Source organism: Streptopelia decaocto (genome assembly GCF_964273445.1).
Source record: "Streptopelia decaocto genome assembly, chromosome: 1".
In the NCBI taxonomy this organism is placed as follows: domain Eukaryota; kingdom Metazoa; phylum Chordata; class Aves; order Columbiformes; family Columbidae; genus Streptopelia; species Streptopelia decaocto.
In genome coordinates this window covers 2,046,133-2,064,878 of record NC_138663.1, presented here as the reverse complement: position 1 = coordinate 2,064,878, position 18,746 = coordinate 2,046,133, and the positions used below count along the sequence as shown (strand labels likewise).

The window sequence follows — 18,746 nt, the reverse complement described above, 5'->3', positions numbered from 1 at the left end:
GTGATCTCAGAATTAGTGAATCAGACCAGAGCCCAGGGCTGGTTTTCCAGAATTTGGCTTTACTTCGCAGTACAGAAATCATTTGGAGCCTTCGGGAGACAAGGAGAAGCGCGAGGCTCCGTCATGTCGATACCGCAGCGGCGTTTTGGTCCATCCGAGAAGTCGCCAAGGCTACAGAAAAATACTTCCACATCTTGCCTGCTCTGTAATTTTTGTTTTCTCTCAATTTTTATTAAGATTAAAACACAAAGGAGCCTTAGGCACAGCTGTGTCCCAACCGATGTAAACAGTTTGAGAAGCTTAAGTGGAGGGTTAAGTTCTGTGCCCAGAACTAAAGCCGACATTTGCTGCTACAATAGATGTGGGCTCTGTCCCAAAATACAACTTGCCACAGAGTTAAGATTGATGGGAAGAGACTCTTAGGGATGCTGTCCACAATAATGGAGTGCTCAGGTTGGTTTCTATTTTCCTTGATAATCAGGTTTTTTGAGTGACAACCGTCACGTCTACTAGAGCTCACCAAGAAGCACATAATTGTGAAGGATGGTTACGAATGATTAAAAAGACAAGGTAAGACACAGCTGTCAATGAGTTATTTCAAATCTGCACCAACGTCTACGTCCGCAACGAAAAAAAGAGTTCAGTCTGCCTTTCGCTTTACGAGGTTAGTCGTTAAATCAGTCAGTAATTAGCCAGATTCTGGACAGCAGCCCTACTAGAATGAAATAATTAACACATGATATCCAAAAGGGGAACATTACCAGTGCAGTACTCTTCAATCTCTCAGAGATGGGATTACAAAAGCAGGCCTTACAATATTGAATTTCATACAGTGTTCATTAAGTTCCTTATATATTCATATTAGCCGATTTAAATTTCTCCTAATTAGAGATTCTCATTACTGCTGCTCCTCCTCCCCGTAGATATCGTTCTTCTTGCGTTTCATCTCCTCGAAGTCGAACTCTGATCCCATCATCCTCTTATAAATATCTTTGATGTCATCGCACGTCGTCTCGAAGTGGGTGGTGGCGTCGTAGGTGCGGGAGATGAAGATCTGGAAGGAGAAGCAGCTGGTTTAGTGCCTCAGGGGGCAGTACTGGGGCCAGTATTATTCAATATATTCATTAACGATTTGGACGAGGGAATAGAGTGCACTATCAGCAAGTCTGCTGATGACACCAAGCTGGGAGGAGTGGTGACACTGGAAGCTGTGCTGCCATCAGAGACCTGGACAGGCTGGAGAGCTGGGCGGGGAATAACCTGATGAAATTTAACAAGGGCAAGTGTAGAGTCCTGCATCTGGGCAGGAACAACCCCAGGTTCCAGTATAGGTTGGGAAATTATATATTAGAGAGCAGTGTAGGGGAAAGGGACCTGGGGGTCCTGGGGACAGCAGGGTGACCATGAGCCAGCACTGGGCCCTTGTGGCCAGGAAGCCAATGGGACCTGGGGTGGGTTAGAAGGGGGTGGTCAGTAGGTCAGAGAGGTTCTCCTGCCCCTCTGCTCTGCCCTGGTGAGACCACACCTGGAATATTGTGTCCAGTTGTGGCCCCTTAGTTCCAGCAGGACAGGGAACTGCTGGAGAGGGTCCAGTGTAGGGCAATGAAGATGATTAAGGGAGTGGAGCATCTCCCTTATGAAGAAAGGCTGAGGGAGCTGGGGCTCTTTAGTTTGGAGGAGACTGAGGGGTGACCTTATTAATGTTTATGAATATATAAAGGGTGAGTGCCATGAGGATGGAGCCAGGCTCTTCCCAGTGGCAAACAATGATAGGACAAGGGGTAATGGGATCAAGCTGGAACACAAGAGGTTCCACTTAAATTTGAGAAAAAAACTTCTTCTCAGTGAGGGTGGCAGAGCCTGGAACAGGCTGCCCAGGGGGGTTGTGGAGTCTCCTTCTCTGCAGACATTCCAACCCGCCTGGACATGTTCCTGTGCGACCTCACCTGGGCGTTCCTGCTCCAGCAGGGGGATTGGACTGGATGAGCTTTTGAGGTCCCTTCCAATGCCAAACATACTGTGATACTGTGTTTAGCGTCTGGCCTCTCTCCTCCCCGTCTCAAAACACAAGCCGGGCGCTTCACTCACCTGGCTTTCGGTTCCCAAGTCGGTCGGTGCGAACAGGTCGCTGATGCTAACGAACCTGGAAGGAGAAAATATTGGAGTGTGGTTTTAGAGCATCGCAACGGGCGCAAAAATGGCTGAATTACATAGTGCTGCTCTGCCAAATGCGGAGGAAACGTGGAGTTTTAACGTTTGCGTGCAGCCAAATGCCCTTCGGACCCCAAGTGCTCGCAGAAGAGGGAGAGGAGGCTGGTCCAGGACTTACTTCTGCTCGATGGGCTCCAAGAGGTCCAAAGCGGGTTTGATTTCCTTCTCCGGGTCGGCGGTTTCCACGGTGGTGCTGGCGATGGCGATGTACTTGCCCTGCGCCGCCACGTTGTGCGCGGAGGAGATCATGCAGACGTAGATATCTGGGGAATGAACGTCGTGGCGGCAGGTCAGGATTTGTCCCATCTCTGACCAAAAGCATCGAACTCGGGCGCTCCTGCGCCTCTTCCTGCTCCCCCACTTTGTACCTTGTTGTCTTGTTCAGGGCCGCGCTTGAGCGAGTTCTGACCTTGCTCTGCAGTCCTACGTGCCCTCGGGCTTTTGGCTAATGGGTCTGGCTACCAGCAGCCCTGTGAGCTCCCCAAAATTCAGTTTCCTGGGGCTATGAGAGCTCCGGGAATCCGCCCAGCACTCTGTCCGAGGCGAGGAAGCGTTTCCCCTCGTCCACGCAGCCCTCGCCGCCCTCCCAGAGCATCCCCAGGCTCCTCACCCACCTCTCTCAGGTTGGGATCTTCCTTCGGGGGGTTCTGGACAACTTCACAACCACGGGCACCCCAACCTCTCCTGCCTCCCCCACCAGGGCTCTGAACTACACTCGGCCTGGCTGGGGGCCCAGGGGTTTCTGGGCAGGACTTGAAGGCTGAAGGAGCAGCAATAAGTGAAATTCCCCGTTTGATTCACATCACTCTGGACTATTGCAACGTGTTTGGTGTGAGGCCATTTATCATACAATTATTTTGGTTGGATAAGAGCATTGAGTCCAACCGCTACCCACCCCTGTCCCTGCCCCATGTCCTGAGAACCTCATCTCTGTCCAACCCTCCAGGGATGGTGACTCCAGCACTGCCCTGGGCAGCCTGTTCCAACGCCCCACAGCCCTTTGGGGAAGAAATTGTTCCCACATCCAACCTCAACCTCCCCTGGCGCAACTTGAGGCCGTTTCCTCTGCTCCTGGCGCTTGTTCCTGGGGAGCAGAGACCAACACCCTCCACACTACAACCTCCTTTCAGGTAGTTGTAGGAAGTGAGAAGGTCTCCACTCAGCCTCCTGTTCTTCAGGTTGAACCTCCCAGATAACCACCTCACCAATAGTGGGTTTGGTCCAGAAGACCTGTCCCAGTACTAGAACACATAAAGAATGAGGCGCTTGTTCCTGGGGAGCAGAGCCCGACCCCCCTGGCTCCAAGCTCCTTTCAGGCAGTTCAGAGATCAGAAGGTCTCCCCTCAGCTCCTGTTCTCCAGCTGAACCCCCCAGGTCCCTCAGCCGCTCCATCACACTTGTGCTCCAGCCCCTCACCAGCTCCGTTCCCTTCTCTCCACTCGCTCCAGCGGGTGGTTTATCAGAGCCCAGCTCACCCCACTCTCCACGCACCTGATTTTCGGTTGACCTGATTCTGTGGAATGATGATCTGGCACGAGTTGGCATCGTTTGTATTCTTGATGGGGTGGCTCAAGATGCAGATTACCCGAATCACTTGGCCGACCTTCGTGACGCGGTCCGACACGTAGCTGGGGTCGCAGATGAGCTGTTTGCAGCGAGCGACCTGCAGAGACACAGACCTCGAGTGACCACTGTGCGGAGACGAGAAACCAGATGATTTCAGGCAAAATTAACGAGCAATTTGAGGTGATTGTTCCTACATCAGGTTGTTTCAGCATGGACAACCCAAACCTCAGTGCATTACTCTTAAAAGACTACGCAGAGCTGTGTGATCGATCACGTCTGCGTTAATCTCTAACCTCTACAGATCCCGGTCCCGCTAGCCTAGGACCATAACTTGCTTCAGTCAAAGTTGAACCAAACAGATAAGAATTTGCACTAAAACTTATATTTTACAGTAATATTTTAATAATAACCAACTTGAGGCCTGCAGGGAGCCTGCACTTGAGCACATCGCTCTGTAACATGGATTATCACCTCTGCTGCCGGCCAGGACACACCACCCCCACCCAGCACGGACACGTTACCCCAGCAAGTGCGAAACTGTCCTGCAAAGCTGGGAGCACATTTATAGCTCCCGAGCAGCTCGCAGCACTCTCGCTGCTTTTCTGTCGCCTGCTTGAGAAGAAGCTGCAGAAATGCCACGTGCTGGCGGCCGAGCAGCTACTGCTCAATGTCAAGGGCAGAGCTGGTTCCATACGCGGGTTACACACAAGCGAGCGGCTCCTTTCCAGTTCAACCTGCCTGATTTATTCACAAGACAACACTGACAACTCATGAAGACTTAATTCCAACGTGGAGTATGATTGCTGTACTGTATTCCTTGCTATGAAAATATTAACGAGTTGTTTTTTATAGAATCATAGAATCATTTTGGTTGGAAAACTTTAAGATCATCGAGTCCAGCCATTAACCCAGCCCAGCACTGCCCCATGTCCCTGAGAACCTCATGTCCGTCTGTCCAGCCCTCCAGGGATGGTGACTCCAGCACTGCCCTGGGCAGCCTGTTCCAATGCCCCACAGCCCTTTGGGGAAGAAATTGTTCCCACATCCAACCTCAACCTCCCCTGGGCAACTTGAGGCTGTTTCCTCTGCTCCTGGTGCTTGTTCCTGGGGAGCAGAGCCCGACCCCCCTGGCTCCAAGCTCCTTTCAGGCAGTTCAGAGATCAGAAGGTCTCCCCTCAGCTCCTGTTCTCCAGCTGAACCCCCAGGTCCCTCAGCCGCTCCCATCACACTTGTGCTCCAGCCCCTCACCAGCTCTGTTCCCTTTTCTCAACTTGCTCCAGCACCTCAAGACCTTTCTTGGCGTGAGGGGCCCAAAACTGCCCCCAGGATTCAAGGCTCAGCCTTTTTGCGCAGAGAAGACCGGCGCTGGCCAAGCCCTTCTGCTGCTGGGGCTCTGATGAGGGTTTTTCCTATTGTTATTTCTTCAGATCCATGAGCAACAGCCTCAGTTTTGAGAGGCAAGATGTGGAATAAGGAAAGATTCCGAAGGTACCGTACCTCCCCTTCAGACTTCACACCAACCACTTTGCCGTTTTCTATCACAATCTCTTCGATGGGCTTGTTCAGCATGTAGGTGCCTCCGTATATAGCGCTTAGCCTGCAAGAGCAAAGCCTCTTCAGCATGTTTCACACGAGCGCGTTTGGTTTTCAACAGCCCCTTGTAACTGTTCCCCTTGGTCAATCCACACATTAAGACTAAAACCTCTCCAAAATTAACTATCTAGGCAGCAGATGCCGTTTGCTGTTCCATCCACAAGGCATCAGCTGGAGTTTTAAATTATTGCTGCGATTACATCCAGCTAGAAAGAATCTGCTCGGTGCAAACCAGACAGTCCCACAGTGTAAAGTGCTGCCGGCTACACCAGGCTGCCAAATCCAACCTCTTAGATAGACAACATGCTGCAAACTATCTCTGAACAAATCCAGAATTACCAGCACTAACAAGAATTGCGGTAAATAAGCCCCAAAAGAAGGAATCTCACATGGAGGAATTGCTTCTTGATTAAGACAGCAACAGAACCATTAACGACCGCAGTATTTTGAAGCAGCATCACGTTCTGGAAGCCTGAGCACCGACCCCAACGCATCCGATCCCCCGGCAGGGTTGAGAAGCCGAGTCCAAAAACTAAGATCTCACCTTGCGAATCCCTGGGGCAGCTCTCCAAGGCCATAGAGGGGATACAGGTACGGGCTCTTCCCGTATCGAGCCAGCGACTCGCTGTAGAGCTTAATCCTGTTGATCGTTTCTTGGCAGGGTTGATCTAAATAGCTGGAGAGGGCGGATACACAGTTTGCAACGTTTCACAAATCCAAACTTACAGCAGAATATACTCGGAGAGCAAAATATTTGCTTCCCATGAAGTTTCCTTCCCCACCCTCCAGCTGTTCCTGGCAATTATTTCCCTGGAAATTCCCTTTTAGAAGCACTTAAGTGTCACCAGGGGGTTTTATTCAGGAAGGAGATGCCTCATTAACCCCAGGAACCCACAAAATTTAAATATCCCATGAGCAGAGGGCCCTGTATTTTAAGACTCACGCAACACTCAGGGACAGACACACTTTGCAAAACATCCTACAGTCAATTTGCGAGGCTGGTGCTTTAAGTACCCAGCACCCCAACTGATTTTGGGGAGCAACTGAACCCCCACTTACTCGTCAGTCCTGTAGAGCGCGAGGGCATGGCCTGTGAAATCAATAACGTCCTGCCCCAGGTCGAACTTCTTGTACACGTCGCGCATGGTGGTTTTCTTGGGATCGACGCCTTCGAAAGTTCGAGCGTCGTTCTCATCAAAGTTGGCGACGTACACTAGGAATTTCCTGAACCGGCGTTTCTCAAACAAGCCCATTAAGCCTAAAAACGAGGTGTTTTGTCAGAACTCGCGTGGCTACTAAATGGCTTTTCCATCACCACAGAGTATCAAAAGCGGGAAAGAACTGCTGAGTGTTACAAACACAGAATCGGTTTGGTTGGAAAAGATGTTTACGATCGTGGAGTCCAGCCATTAACCAGCCCTGGCACTGCCCCACGTCCCCAAGAACCTCATGTCCGTCTGTCCGACCCTCCAGGGATGGTGACTCCAGCACTGTCCTGGGCAGCCTGTTCCAATGCCCCACAGCCCTTTGGGGAAGAAATTGTTCCCAAGATCCAACCTCAACCTCCTTCTCCAGCCCCTCACCAGCTCCGTTCCCTTCTCTCCACTCGCTCCAGCACCTCAAGGCCTTTCTTGGCGTGAGGGGCCCAGAACTGCCCCCAGGATTGGCGGTTTGGCCTCCCCAGGTCCCAGCACAGGGACGGTCACTGCCCTGGGCCTGCTGGCCACACCTGTGCTGGTACCAGCCAAGATGCTGGTGGCCTCTTGGCCACACGCTGGCTCATAACCTGGAGTTTGGCCTTGAGGACTAACCAGGGCTCTCCTGTTCAGGCAGAAGACACACAAACATCTGCCAAGTCGGTCCCCACAGGCAGCTGTCCTGGTGTACCACATCTCAAGAGGCGGTACGGCCAGTTCTTTTCACGGTGTGGCTGGAGGCCGAGTTCCTACCAGCTGCGGGAAAGCCTAGAGAGCAGTTTCCATTTGATGTGGTGTAAAGCCCAAGCTGAGCTTTCCTAAGCAGAGCTCTGCATTCGGTATCTACCACCCTGGGCTCTCCTGCAGCCTCCCCAAGGAACCAGGCAAGTACTGCAAGGGTCAAAACTTCCAACACGAGATTGGCCAAGGCACCATTTACGTGGTTTAATTTTCTACAAATTGGAGAAGTAAGACTGGGCTTGCTGGAACACCAAGGCAGAGACAGCACCAGAGGAACCTCCTACTTCTGCCACTATGAGTCTCTTAAGAGACTATTTAAAAGAACAACGTGGCCAAAATTGAAGGAACAACCGGTTACTTCACAGCAAACAGCAATATCTGCCAAGAGGGAGGCTCCAAAGTACAAGCTACACACCAGGAGCCTTATTTGCAGGAGTCATGTTATCACAAGACTTTTCCAAGATTATATTACATCCATCTCACATCTGAAGCTAAACAGGCTGCCCTCTGCCAGCTCCTAACGCATTGCACTACTACGAATGATCAGTAGTTTTATCTGAAGAGTGACATCTAAGACACCAATTAAGATTTGAGCCAGGTGCCACATGCCAGAATTATTCATTCCAATTTGCCTGCTGACAAATGTGACATTTTCACACATTAATTACATCCAACAAGGATCCAATGTTAAATATTTATGGCAGAGCTGGGCACATCAGCCCAAAGTGCAACCTCGGAAGGAAGTAAAACACCATCAGCTTCTCATCAGATGAGCCATAGGACAAGCAGCTTGAGCAGCTCCATTGGAAAGCTCTAAGAAAACAGTAACTGAAGGCTCAGGAAGCCCAAGGCTCACCCTACAAGTGGTGTTTGAAGTCAAATGAGATGTAGAAGACTCCTCTGCTAAGCACAGCTTGTTACTGAGACGGAGTCTACACACAGCACCACGTGAGGAGCGTCAAAATTTGCTTTTCCACGCAAGCATAAAATACCTCGAGATGTGGGTGGCAAAGACCTGTCTCATCTTTGTTTAAAAACGGGAGGTTCAGGAGGAAACAAAGCAAGGTGAAAAGAAACAAAGGAAGGTGAAACTACTCACTGGATGCCAAAGCTTCTGCCTCGGTGGAAGGAACTTTGTAGATCTTGCCTCCCTTGTAGACGAAGCTCCCCTCGATCACCTTGAAGTCTAAGTAGCGAGTAACTTCTGTGTAGAGCAGCATCTTTACCAACTGACCTGAAAATGAGGTTTGGCACAAGTAAGCAGAAGCCAAGAGGAGGACAGTGTTTCTCCAAACCCTTCAATGGCAGCACCACGCTCAACCCACACAGCTCTTACACCTTTGTGTAACATACGTGATGTTGCAGATACTCACTACAGCATTATCAGGCAGTTTTAAGGCTTTTTTAACCGGCAGTTAACAGTCTCCTTGTCACTCCTGTGAGCAAAGTGCAGCATGTCCTCTGACCTGTCCCCCCCACTGTCACATCCCCAGAGGGATGATGTCCCCTAGAAATGCATCACAACGCCTGTGCAAGCTGAGAGTAAGCTGAGAATATAGTAATCAATCTTAATTGGAATCTATCAAGACTTCCACTGCACTAACCTCGAGCAAGACTGACATTACACAATGGGATAAGAGATTCCAGAAGCAAGTGGGCGGTACTTGGCAAAAAGAGTGGCCCCTGAATTTGTTGACATTATCATGGAATTGTTTTGGTTGGAAAAGACCCTCAAGATCATCGAGTCCAACTGTTACCCCAACACTGGCCCTAAATCACATCCCTGAGAACCTCATGTCCGTCTGTCCAACCCTCCAGGGATGGTGACTCCAGCACTGCCCTGGGCAGCCTGTTCCAATGCCCCACAGCCCTTTGGGGAAGAAATTGGTCCCCACATCCAACCTCAACCTCCCCTGGCGCAACGTGAGGCCGTTTCCTCTGCTCCTGTTGCTTTTTCCTTGGAAGCAGAGACCAACACCCTCCACACTACAACCTCCTTTCAGGTAGTTGTAGGAAGTGAGAAGGTCTCCACTCAGCCTCTTGTTCTTCAGGTTGAACCCCCCAGATAACCACCTCACCAATAGTGGGTTTGGTCCAGAAGACCTGTCCCAGTACTAGAACACATAAAGAATGAGGATTTGTAGCATCAATAAGGGATGACAGACTCTACAAGCCATAAAATAGGAACAAAGGAGATTAACGGTCACCATGGAATCAACTGTTTCTTCCTAAGCCATGCAAGAATAACAGTGCACAAACTTACAGCTAGAAATGGAAACATTTTAGAGGAGGATGTTGGAAAATGGCCGTTCGAACCTTCCAGACATCCCACTGCTGGAGCCACCTTCCCAATCTGAGAGGTCCACAAACAAAACGAGTCACAGAACAAAAGCTGTGGAGCTTCTGGCATAAACACGGGCAGATCAGTTTTGATTAATGCTCCAACAAGTTCATGAAGAGCTAAACGAAGGGCTCTTCATTTGTTATGGCACCGAACACGAGCCCGAGCTATGCTGACGAGGCAGATTTAGGAGCTCAGCATCGCTTACCGTTCGCCATAAGGAATTTCGGAATGAGGTCCACGTTCCAGTCTCTTCCTCGCCCCATAGATTCTGGTGGAGTTCCCGGTAAATTAAACCTTTTGTAGAGCTTCAGAGAGAATACAGAACTTATTATAGCAGAGGAAGTATCTGTGGGTATAATTTCTCCCACACATGTACACACTTTCCACCCCCACATCTCCCCAGCTGAACACAAGCTCTTCACAGTAAATTTTGGCTGGCGTTTTAGCTCAAATTTGATGCTTGGGAATTTATGACCTGCTGAACCAAAATACTGTTGAACAGAGCTAAAGGTAATCTGATCAAAAATGCCTCCTTCAGGAAAGGGCAGGCTCGTCCATATGCTTAAATCAGATTCTCCAATATAAATATTTAACCCAATTAAGCAGCAAGGAGCGCAGCGATTTCCTGACATCTAATTAACCAGCCACACTAAGGGCTTTAGGGGTACGCAATCACGGGGTGCAAGCAGTAACCAGAGGAGGTGGCATTTATTATTACTATACCAAGGACCAAGCGTAACATCAAGATACAGAGAGTATTTGTTCAGGCAACGTTTTGCCTCCGAACGATCGCTCAGATTTTCAATCTCAGCTGGAGACTCCAGAAAACAAGTGTTATCTACCAAGTATAAACACGCACACTGGTTTCTCCACCGTTGTTATCTGGTGTGGAAGTGCTATAAAACATTCTTACTCAAAGGAAACCCTTAGGAGTAATTACTTTGAATCCACCCCTAGGATAACTCAAACTAAAGCCTCTTTTATGCGCCTGAGAAGGACACAATAAAGGGTGTCAGCCCCCCGCCCCGTACTTACATCCTCCAGGGGTGTAATGGATGCGCTTTCCCCTCCGTAGTAGGAATTACGATCCATGTGAAGGACTTTCTTTCCATTCACAGACATAATCCCGGAGAGGATGCATTCCTACAGAGAGAGGAAACAAGAAAGGAACGTGTTAGTTGTATTTAAGTCTCCTTCCATTTTTTCCTAACGTTGCTCCATTGAAGAGCAGGTTCAGACAACCCGCTGCACGCCTGGATTTGAAGGGACCTGCACAGTCCTTTGAAAACAAACACACCTGTTGCCTCACACCAAAATTAAGACGCGCACACTGAAAGACTTCTCGAGACAGATTAACCCCTTACGAGGTTTGGTTTCTTCTCTGGGAAAGCCAACCGACATGTTTTAACTCCACAACCACCACCTACCAGGGGTCCCCTGGGAAGTTCATGTATTTGGGCTATATTAGGAAAATCTATACTCCTAAACCACCTATTATCAATAAGGACGTTCACAGCACCCGCATTTATGGGTGACACCAGCAGCATAAAACTTTAAAGGGCTCCAGATAGTCTCCTCAAAACTTTAATCTTTGATATTTGCCACACTGGGACAAGCGACAGAGTCAACAGCTCCTCTTAAGGGGACAGAAGCAGCAGAAAGAATAAATTAAGCTATTTGGGAGCTTCATCATCTCAGTAGATATTTTGCTATCCTTGCTGTGTACCCACTGAGATTAAAAACACCGAGAGCACTTCAAGCAGCAGATAAGCTGCTAAATGCAGCACCAAGAAGCTGAGACTAATCACAGAGGGACACAAGTTGGAGCTTGCAGAACCAGCTAAGGACTCACACGCTAAATCCCAATTAAAACACAACTTTCCAACTAACCCGGTCACCAGCTCTGGCATTCAGAAGCCAAAGAGCTTAACAAAAACTTGAATATTTTTGCACGCTTAGGGCTGCGTATTGTGGAGGTTTTACTGATCGTTCCTGCTCTGTCTCAGCTCTCTCCAAAGGCAGAATTACGTCTGAAATTTGCTTCCCATTCACCATCAACATTATCTAATTTGTAGGTCCCAGCTACATCTCGTGTTATTTTTCATTCAGTCTGTAAAATCCCACATCCAGCTGCCAAGATGCCACCGCTGCACATCTGGAAGCTCAGGAGCAGAGGAGTCATTCATTCCCAAACCAGCAGCTTGAGATCTGCATCTCCATGAGATCCTTCGTGTTTAATCCACACACACTTCACTCCGTGGAGCGCTCAGGACTCCCCCCTGGGTCATTTTCCCGCTTAGGAAGGTGGAAAGGAGTAGTAAGAGTGTAGTAGGTTTATTGCAAACTACGTTACAGCGACACCGACCAATAGAGGTATTGGTTAGTGCACTCAATCAAACCCCAATTAGAACACAAAAAGCCTCCCACCGTATACTGTTTACATGACCTGCAAATGCCAACTTGGGTAAATCCCCAAAGGAAGCTTTTAAAATCATCTTCACAACCAAAGACCAACCGACAGAGAGAGTTATTTTGTTCTGTAGCGTCTCAACATCTATAGGAGCATTGAGATGGATCGCTGACATGATGACCTGCTGTTCTGGTGCTTCCAGGTGGCAACGGGCAGATCTTTTCTGCTGGGAGAGCGTGGCCACACTGGCCACCCAGATACCCACCGGGACGGCACCAGAATTCAACTGAGGCCGTGAAGAGCAAAGCTGGAGCTGCCTGCCCGGTGCACCGAGTCTGATCCCTTTGGTCGCGGGTGATTCCAAGGCTTCATGGTCATCACGTGGACAGTGAGCAGGATTAGGCGCGGTACTTCCCGCAAAACCTCTCCACGATCCATCAGCTGCTCCTTCCAGATCCCTCATGCCCTACAAGACCCCTCCGCGCTTTCTGAACAGGCTGAAGCAAGCGGAGACCCTTAGAACAGACGTGGCTGCACCAAACCCTGAGTTACGACACTACTTGAGGGCACTGTGAGCCCTACAACGCCGAGTGAAAGTCCAGGCGGCTTTTACGGTGTCGGTTAAAACGTTAATGATTTACCACATGCAACATGGTACCACACCGAGTCCATCACAACAAGCCAGCGTGGTCTCCTCAGTTAAACCAAATTTCACAGAGCTCAACACAAGGACTCCGGTTGACTCTTTGCGCTACCCGCTGGTTTTACTCCCCCTGGAAGATCTTCCAAACCCCATGATCACCAGCTCTGCCAGCGTCCACGCTGGAGCTGAGCCATGAGGAAGCCAACAAGGATTTCAAAACAAAATAAGTATCAATTGGAGGGATGAAGTTACAGTAAAAGCTGCAGAAAGCTACATTCTTTGCCCCAGATGTCAGCTGATTTCCTTCCTCCATTTAAGGCAACTTCAAAGCATTTCTTGCTCTATTTTCCCAGAACAGCTCACCCATCACTTCCCAGGGAGCACATATCCCTTCAACAGGGTGCCTGCCCAAATTGCCAGCATCCCCCAGAGCAAATCTGGGTACCAGCAGAAGATATAAGAGGTCTTAAGTACCTTTTCAATCTTATTTCGTACCCATTAAACACCAATATGGGGATCAAGGTGGAGATATTATGATACTATTTTATCCACAGCTCGTTTAACACATTCGTTATATCACCCAGGCTCCTGCAGAGCCCCGAAGCGTTGAAATCCCACGTGAGCCTTTCACCGTCGCTTCCCTTCGCAGCCGATGAGGCAACGGCACGGTCATAAAACACAAAAAAACCCCGTACAATAGATTTATCCTCCCAGCTCAGCAATTCCTTTCGATAGCTGCGCTGGCCGACCGCTGGCTATACCCGTCCATGGGCATCAAGGAACTGCTTGATGTGTCATTATGTCATTTGGGTCAGGGAGCGAGGAAAACAAACAGGCTGCACCGATGAGGGAAGGGCTGGCAAGAATTTAGACTGCAAATAAAAAAGGAGAAGCGTCAAGAGTTCAAATCTGCGGCTTTCGGAATTGTAAACGCCGACCCTGCACAAACGGGTACAACTGAGCAGCTGCTGATGGCAGAAAGGGCATCGAGACACAGCGGGGAAAACTCCAGGTATCCAGCAGGGGTTGAACACAATCTTCGGGCAAATTATAGTCACTACGATCCACCGCTTCAGCCAGTTCGGGTTACAACAGGCTCCCGAATGAATGACAGAGCAAGTCTTGGAGCGATCGATGTCATCTGCAGCACCACTCAGCCGCTTCAAACGGCCAGAGAGCACAGAACCGGAGAGCAACGTGCTTCAGAAACATAGAGACCACATATTTCATACAAATCCATGAAAAAAACCCAGGAGTAAGGGGTAAGTGTGAGGTATCAATGTTTCCATGCTTGCTGAAGACCATCAGCTCTTCCATCGCTTGCACAAGCTACTCCTGAATGGATCTTCTGCACACAGAAGCCTTCAGGAACAGAGGGCAGCAAGCAGGTTGACATGGATTTTCTCCAAGTAGGGCGGCAGTTCAGAAAGGCTCAGACAGACCGATGGAAACCTGAGCTGGCGTCGGGCCATCTAACAGCACAGAGAGGAGGATTCTGCGCAAAACATTTAGCAAAATCCTTTTCAAGGGGTTCTGGCACAGCAAGAGCTCTTTCTTGGAAGGACAAGGCCGTGGTGAGCAAAAAGTTACACACAGCTTGTTACATTGCCCAGGCTATTGCACCTCTAATACACGTTGGCTACGTCTACCATGCCAGACTCCAACGAGCAAGAATAAAAGCTCTGCTTAACCACACAAACTACAAAAAAAAAACTACTCATTGAGCTTGAGCAATGCCCTCGGCTACCAGGGGATGATGCAAGGGACAGTGAAACATCATTTGGTCCTCGCAGTCACTTTGACGTTATTATTTAGGTTTTTCAAGCACTGAGGCCTGTGCCTGTATGATTAAATACCTCTTGAAGAGGAGTGTGGCTGCTCAGCTCCTACAGAAAGTGAATCTGCATCTTTGTGATGGATTTATACGGCTTTAACATGGTGAGGCAGCTGGCAGGTAAGAAGCTTAGCTCAACACACCGCAATGAGTGAAAACCCAGCAGGAACGTGGCGTTCGTCTACTGGGGCTAAACAAGACAGTCCAATTACACCAAACAGTCATGTCAAATAACCCACGTTGTCTGCAGCACAGAGAGGAGATAACGAACGGGTGTCAGAAGGCACAACAACCTACTCCGAACGTCCCAGTGAGGGAGCACTGAGTCCTTTTCCAGATCATGAAGGCAGAAATGGAGGTGAGCTGAAAAGACAAGTCTGAAAATAAAAACACTAGGAGTTCTCCAGCCTACAGATTGCCGCGCCAGATTAAAAACGAGTTTGTGCGGTAGGTCTGGAGAAAGATGCTGCTTAATCTGCAAAGCACGATGCACGTAACAAGCCTAAGCCAAGGATCTTAAAGCTACTTAAGACTTGGGCAACTTGGAGAAGCCATTTCCACCAGCGCCTCCTGTACCTGTGGTACCTGGATGACCTACAAGCCCTCATGCTGCCAGAACCACCTCAACGCACAGAGAGATCAGGAGGAAAATAATGAAGTTAATTAAACCTTGTGTTAAGTTTGAGGCTGTCAAAAGAGCAGTAATTCAGGAGGTAAAAATGTGGTGGGATTATTTTTTCCCCATACTACTAAGACATCTATACAAGCTTGGCATCACAACAGGGTCTCTCACTTGCATACATAAGGGAAAAAGTTAAAATATTTTAGTGCTGGTAATCCTAGTCTAGCTGCCTAAGCTTTTCACTACTGGCTGAAGAGGAGATTAGCACCTGAAATATTAATGTTGTGCTTTCGGATCTATCAAAAGTGGAATTTACGCACACACACTTGTGCACACACGTAGCGGTGGCCCTGCGGACACAACCAGAACAACCACCGCAACCAATGTATTTGCGGTTCCTATCTAAAGGCTCTGACCATTTATTTTTTTCTGTTTAAACCAACAACTGAATTTCTGCTTCAAAAAGAGAAAGAACAAACCCTCCAGATGAACAGCTGGGACAAATCAACTGGTAACTCTCATGGGACAAGACGCAAGATGGGCACAACCCAACACATAGCCCAAGGGGCAAAACGCTCTAATAGCTAAGAAACTGGGCCCCGAGTTAATCTCTGTTTTGTTCAGGCAGCATCGAGATTGGTACTCAAGGTGCAATTCAGGCTTTTCAAAGAGACAGAAACTCACGGAGCTACTACAGTTGCCTGATGGGTCTCCAACAGTATAATCCATTTCTGCAAGGGCTGGATTTAAGGAAAGGATGGTTGAAAACATCAGCAGAAGTTTCATGACAGTTCAAGGCTCTTTGGAAAAGGAAAGAAACAACCAAACACGTTTAAACAACGTGTTTTCCAGTTCCTTTTCCTCAGGAAGTACCAGGGCAAGGTTGGAGGAGCAAAACCTTCAAGCTTCCAGTTTGATGCCTCATCTGCAGAAAATGTCCTGCAGCCCAGACTAAACTGCTCCCACAAAACTCGCCAGCCTCAATGGCTGAGCCAAAACTCTGCATTTTAGGATCAGGAACATCCTGGCTGCACCAAGACCTCTGCTTTCCATCCACTTGCTTTTCCACCTGAATCGGGTTGAAGTCCATCCTGTTCCAACTGGTATTTCAGAGGTCAAATCCAGCACATCAGAAGCCAAACAAACCCTCTTGCATGCTCCCAGGCTCCGAAAATTGGTCAGCACAGCTTCAAATACGGCCGTAATTTATTCCTTTGAACTCAACCGCTGATCATTAGCATTCGCTTGTCTTAAAAGTGATTTCACAAGAGGCTTTTTGTCAAATTTACACTGGCATTTGTCGGTTTGAGATTAAGCACCGTGCTTACCAACTTGATACCACAGCTCACTCTAAAGCATAAATTAACATTTTAATGGGGCTCAGATCTATTGGAGGCCCCTTTGCTAGAAGCTCATTATATTTCACCTCCCCAAATGTCTGTTTCCCTGCTCTGCTAAGCCTGGGAGAGGTTTTAGGCCAGACTGCAGCTTTCCCTATCAAATGGAAGAAGCTTTTTGCCTCCTAAGTCATTCCTGCTACCTCAAAGGAAGAGCCTTTAGAGAAAGGAATTAAAGCAACCAGGAAAGTTGGGTTTACCCTCCGGCAGACGCTCCCACGCTTTGGCACATTTTCTTTGTGCCACATCTTGGGTTTTGTTACCATTATTCCCATACTCAATACGGGGCGGGGGGGGATATATGATAAACCAGATCTGCCTGAAGCAGCCGTGCCCGGTGTCAGCAGCCCCGGCGCCTTCACCGCCGCGTCAATCACAGTGTCAAAGCCACAGTAGGAAGCTCGTGTATTTCTATTTAAAATTATCAGCGACAGGGGAAGCGGGGGGAAATCCCTCACGGCCAACCCCAAAGATATCTCTTTGTCTAAGCGTCTCCCCATTAACAAAAGCAGGAAAGGCTATTTAACAGCAAGGAAAAACCTCCTTCTCTCCACCATATTGGATTTTCTTCCCCTCTTCTTCAAACAATGCCTCTTATTTCTAACCTGCAATCCACCCTCCAGCCCCTACTAAACCCGCAGCGGATAAGCTGCCGGTGGCTCCCAGTTCGAAGGAAGGAACCAGAAGAAATCCCCCCCCACCAGCAAACCTCACGGGCAGCAGCAGCGCTGCCATATTTTATTTTATGGGTTTTTTTTCCCTCCTCGGCAGCCTGCAGCACAAACTGCATCCTCCACAATAGGACAAAGCCCCAGCACGGCTCATCCCCCTCCCTCCGCCGCACCCCATCAGCTGTCAGATTTCCTCAGGGATGACCAAGATGAAGCGACAATGAAAAGGATAATATATTTTTTCTTTTTTTTTTTTTTTTTAAGGGGGGTTGGGGGGGGAAATCAGACAAATTTGACAGGCATACAGGGCTCGCCCGCCTTCCCATCCCCCTCCTGCTGCAGTCAGGGCTGGATGAAGAGGCTGCAAAGGCGGAGCGGGGAGGTGGGGGGGTGGAATAGAACCAGGTTTGGATCCACCCTAAGCCGGGCTTGGGCTCTGGGCATGGCTGGATGGACCTGCAGCCACCTCCGGGTTAAGGGGGAAAAGCGGAAAAATAAAATAAAAATGATAAAAAAAAAAAATAATAATGAGGCGATAAATCCCCGTTAGCGTTTTATTGTCCGTCGTCCCCCGCCCTCCCAACGCTAAACAACCGCATTTCCTGGGGCCTCCCACGGGCAGCGCCGGGGACCCGGGGCCGCCCCGGGGCTCGGACCAGCCCCACAGGGCGCTGGGGGGGTCCCCGGGGGTGGGGATGGGGGGGGACACACAGCTAAACATGGGGGTTTGTTATAATCAGATAAAAAGCAGAAGGGAGCCCGGGGCGCAAGAAGTCAGGTGGGGGAGCGGGGAGAGGCCGGGGGGGGGGAGGGGGGGCGGGAAGTGATGGAGGATGAGATGATAATTAAATGAGAGATGGGGGAAAGGACCCAGGTGACTCCAGGGGGAAGGAAAGACCAGCCCCCATCACCCCATGATAATATTTGAAGGGGGTGGCAGGAACCCAAGCCCCGGGGTTGGGGGGGTGGGATACGATGGTGACAGGTGAAAGAAACGACCCGCAAGGTCCAAGCGAGGGGAGAAACCCGGGCAGAGCCCCCGGTGGAGGGAACCAGGAGCGGGTACCCGAGGCTGCTGGGGCGCAGACCCCCGGTGGGGGGGATAATCAGGTGATAAATGGGCAAAAGGACACCGGAGCCCAGGGGAGAGCGGGGATCAGGTCCCGGGGGAAAGGATGGGGAGGGGGGAGCGGGCGCAGGCAGGAGGTAAAGCCGGGGGGGGGCGCGGCGGAGCCCGTCAGGGCGGCGGCCGCTCTGGGCAGGCCCGAGGCCCAGCCCGGCGACGGCTCCTCCTCACCGTGAGGCCGGTGCCCAGCACGATCACGTCGTACTCCTCATTCATGGCGGCGCGGGGGGGAGGGAAGAACGGGGCGCCGGGGGGGGAGCGTCTCTCGGGGTCTCTCTCTCCGCCAGCCGGGGCTGAGGCGAACCGGGCGCTGCGGGAGCGGGAGAAAATGGAGCCGCCGCCGCCGCCGTGAGGAGACCGCGCCGGGAGGGGGCGTGGCCGCACCGCCCCCG

The 18,746-nt window shown here is 50.0% G+C and overlaps 1 protein-coding gene across 1 annotated transcript; it reads right to left on the bottom strand.

Annotated features, from left to right (window-relative positions):
* Positions 1 to 39: 39 nt before the first annotated feature.
* On the bottom strand, positions 40 to 18,704 carry GDI2 (GDP dissociation inhibitor 2). Its single transcript, XM_082075114.1, has 11 exons — positions 18,526 to 18,704; positions 10,687 to 10,794; positions 9,857 to 9,956; positions 8,407 to 8,541; positions 6,430 to 6,628; positions 5,915 to 6,046; positions 5,275 to 5,374; positions 3,703 to 3,874; positions 2,330 to 2,474; positions 2,089 to 2,143; positions 40 to 1,054 (listed from the first exon to the last, which is right to left on the bottom strand). Exons 1-11 carry the CDS (start codon positions 18,568 to 18,570, stop codon positions 899 to 901), a joined length of 1,347 nt encoding a protein of 448 aa, XP_081931240.1. The 5' UTR covers positions 18,571 to 18,704; the 3' UTR covers positions 40 to 898.
* Positions 18,705 to 18,746: the final 42 nt, after the last annotated feature.

Bases quoted from the DNA above. Each gene is read 5' to 3' on its own strand.
- GDI2 (XM_082075114.1), bottom strand. From the start codon at position 18,570: ATGAATGAGGAGTACGACGTGATCGTGCTGGGCACCGGCCTCACG. The intron at 10,795-18,525 runs GTGAGGAGGAGC...CTCTCTCTGTAG, and splicing joins TGCTGGGCACCGGCCTCACG to GAATGCATCCTCTCCGGGAT. The intron at 8,542-9,856 runs GTAAGCGATGCT...CCTCATTTTCAG, and splicing joins GAAATTCCTTATGGCGAACG to GTCAGTTGGTAAAGATGCTG.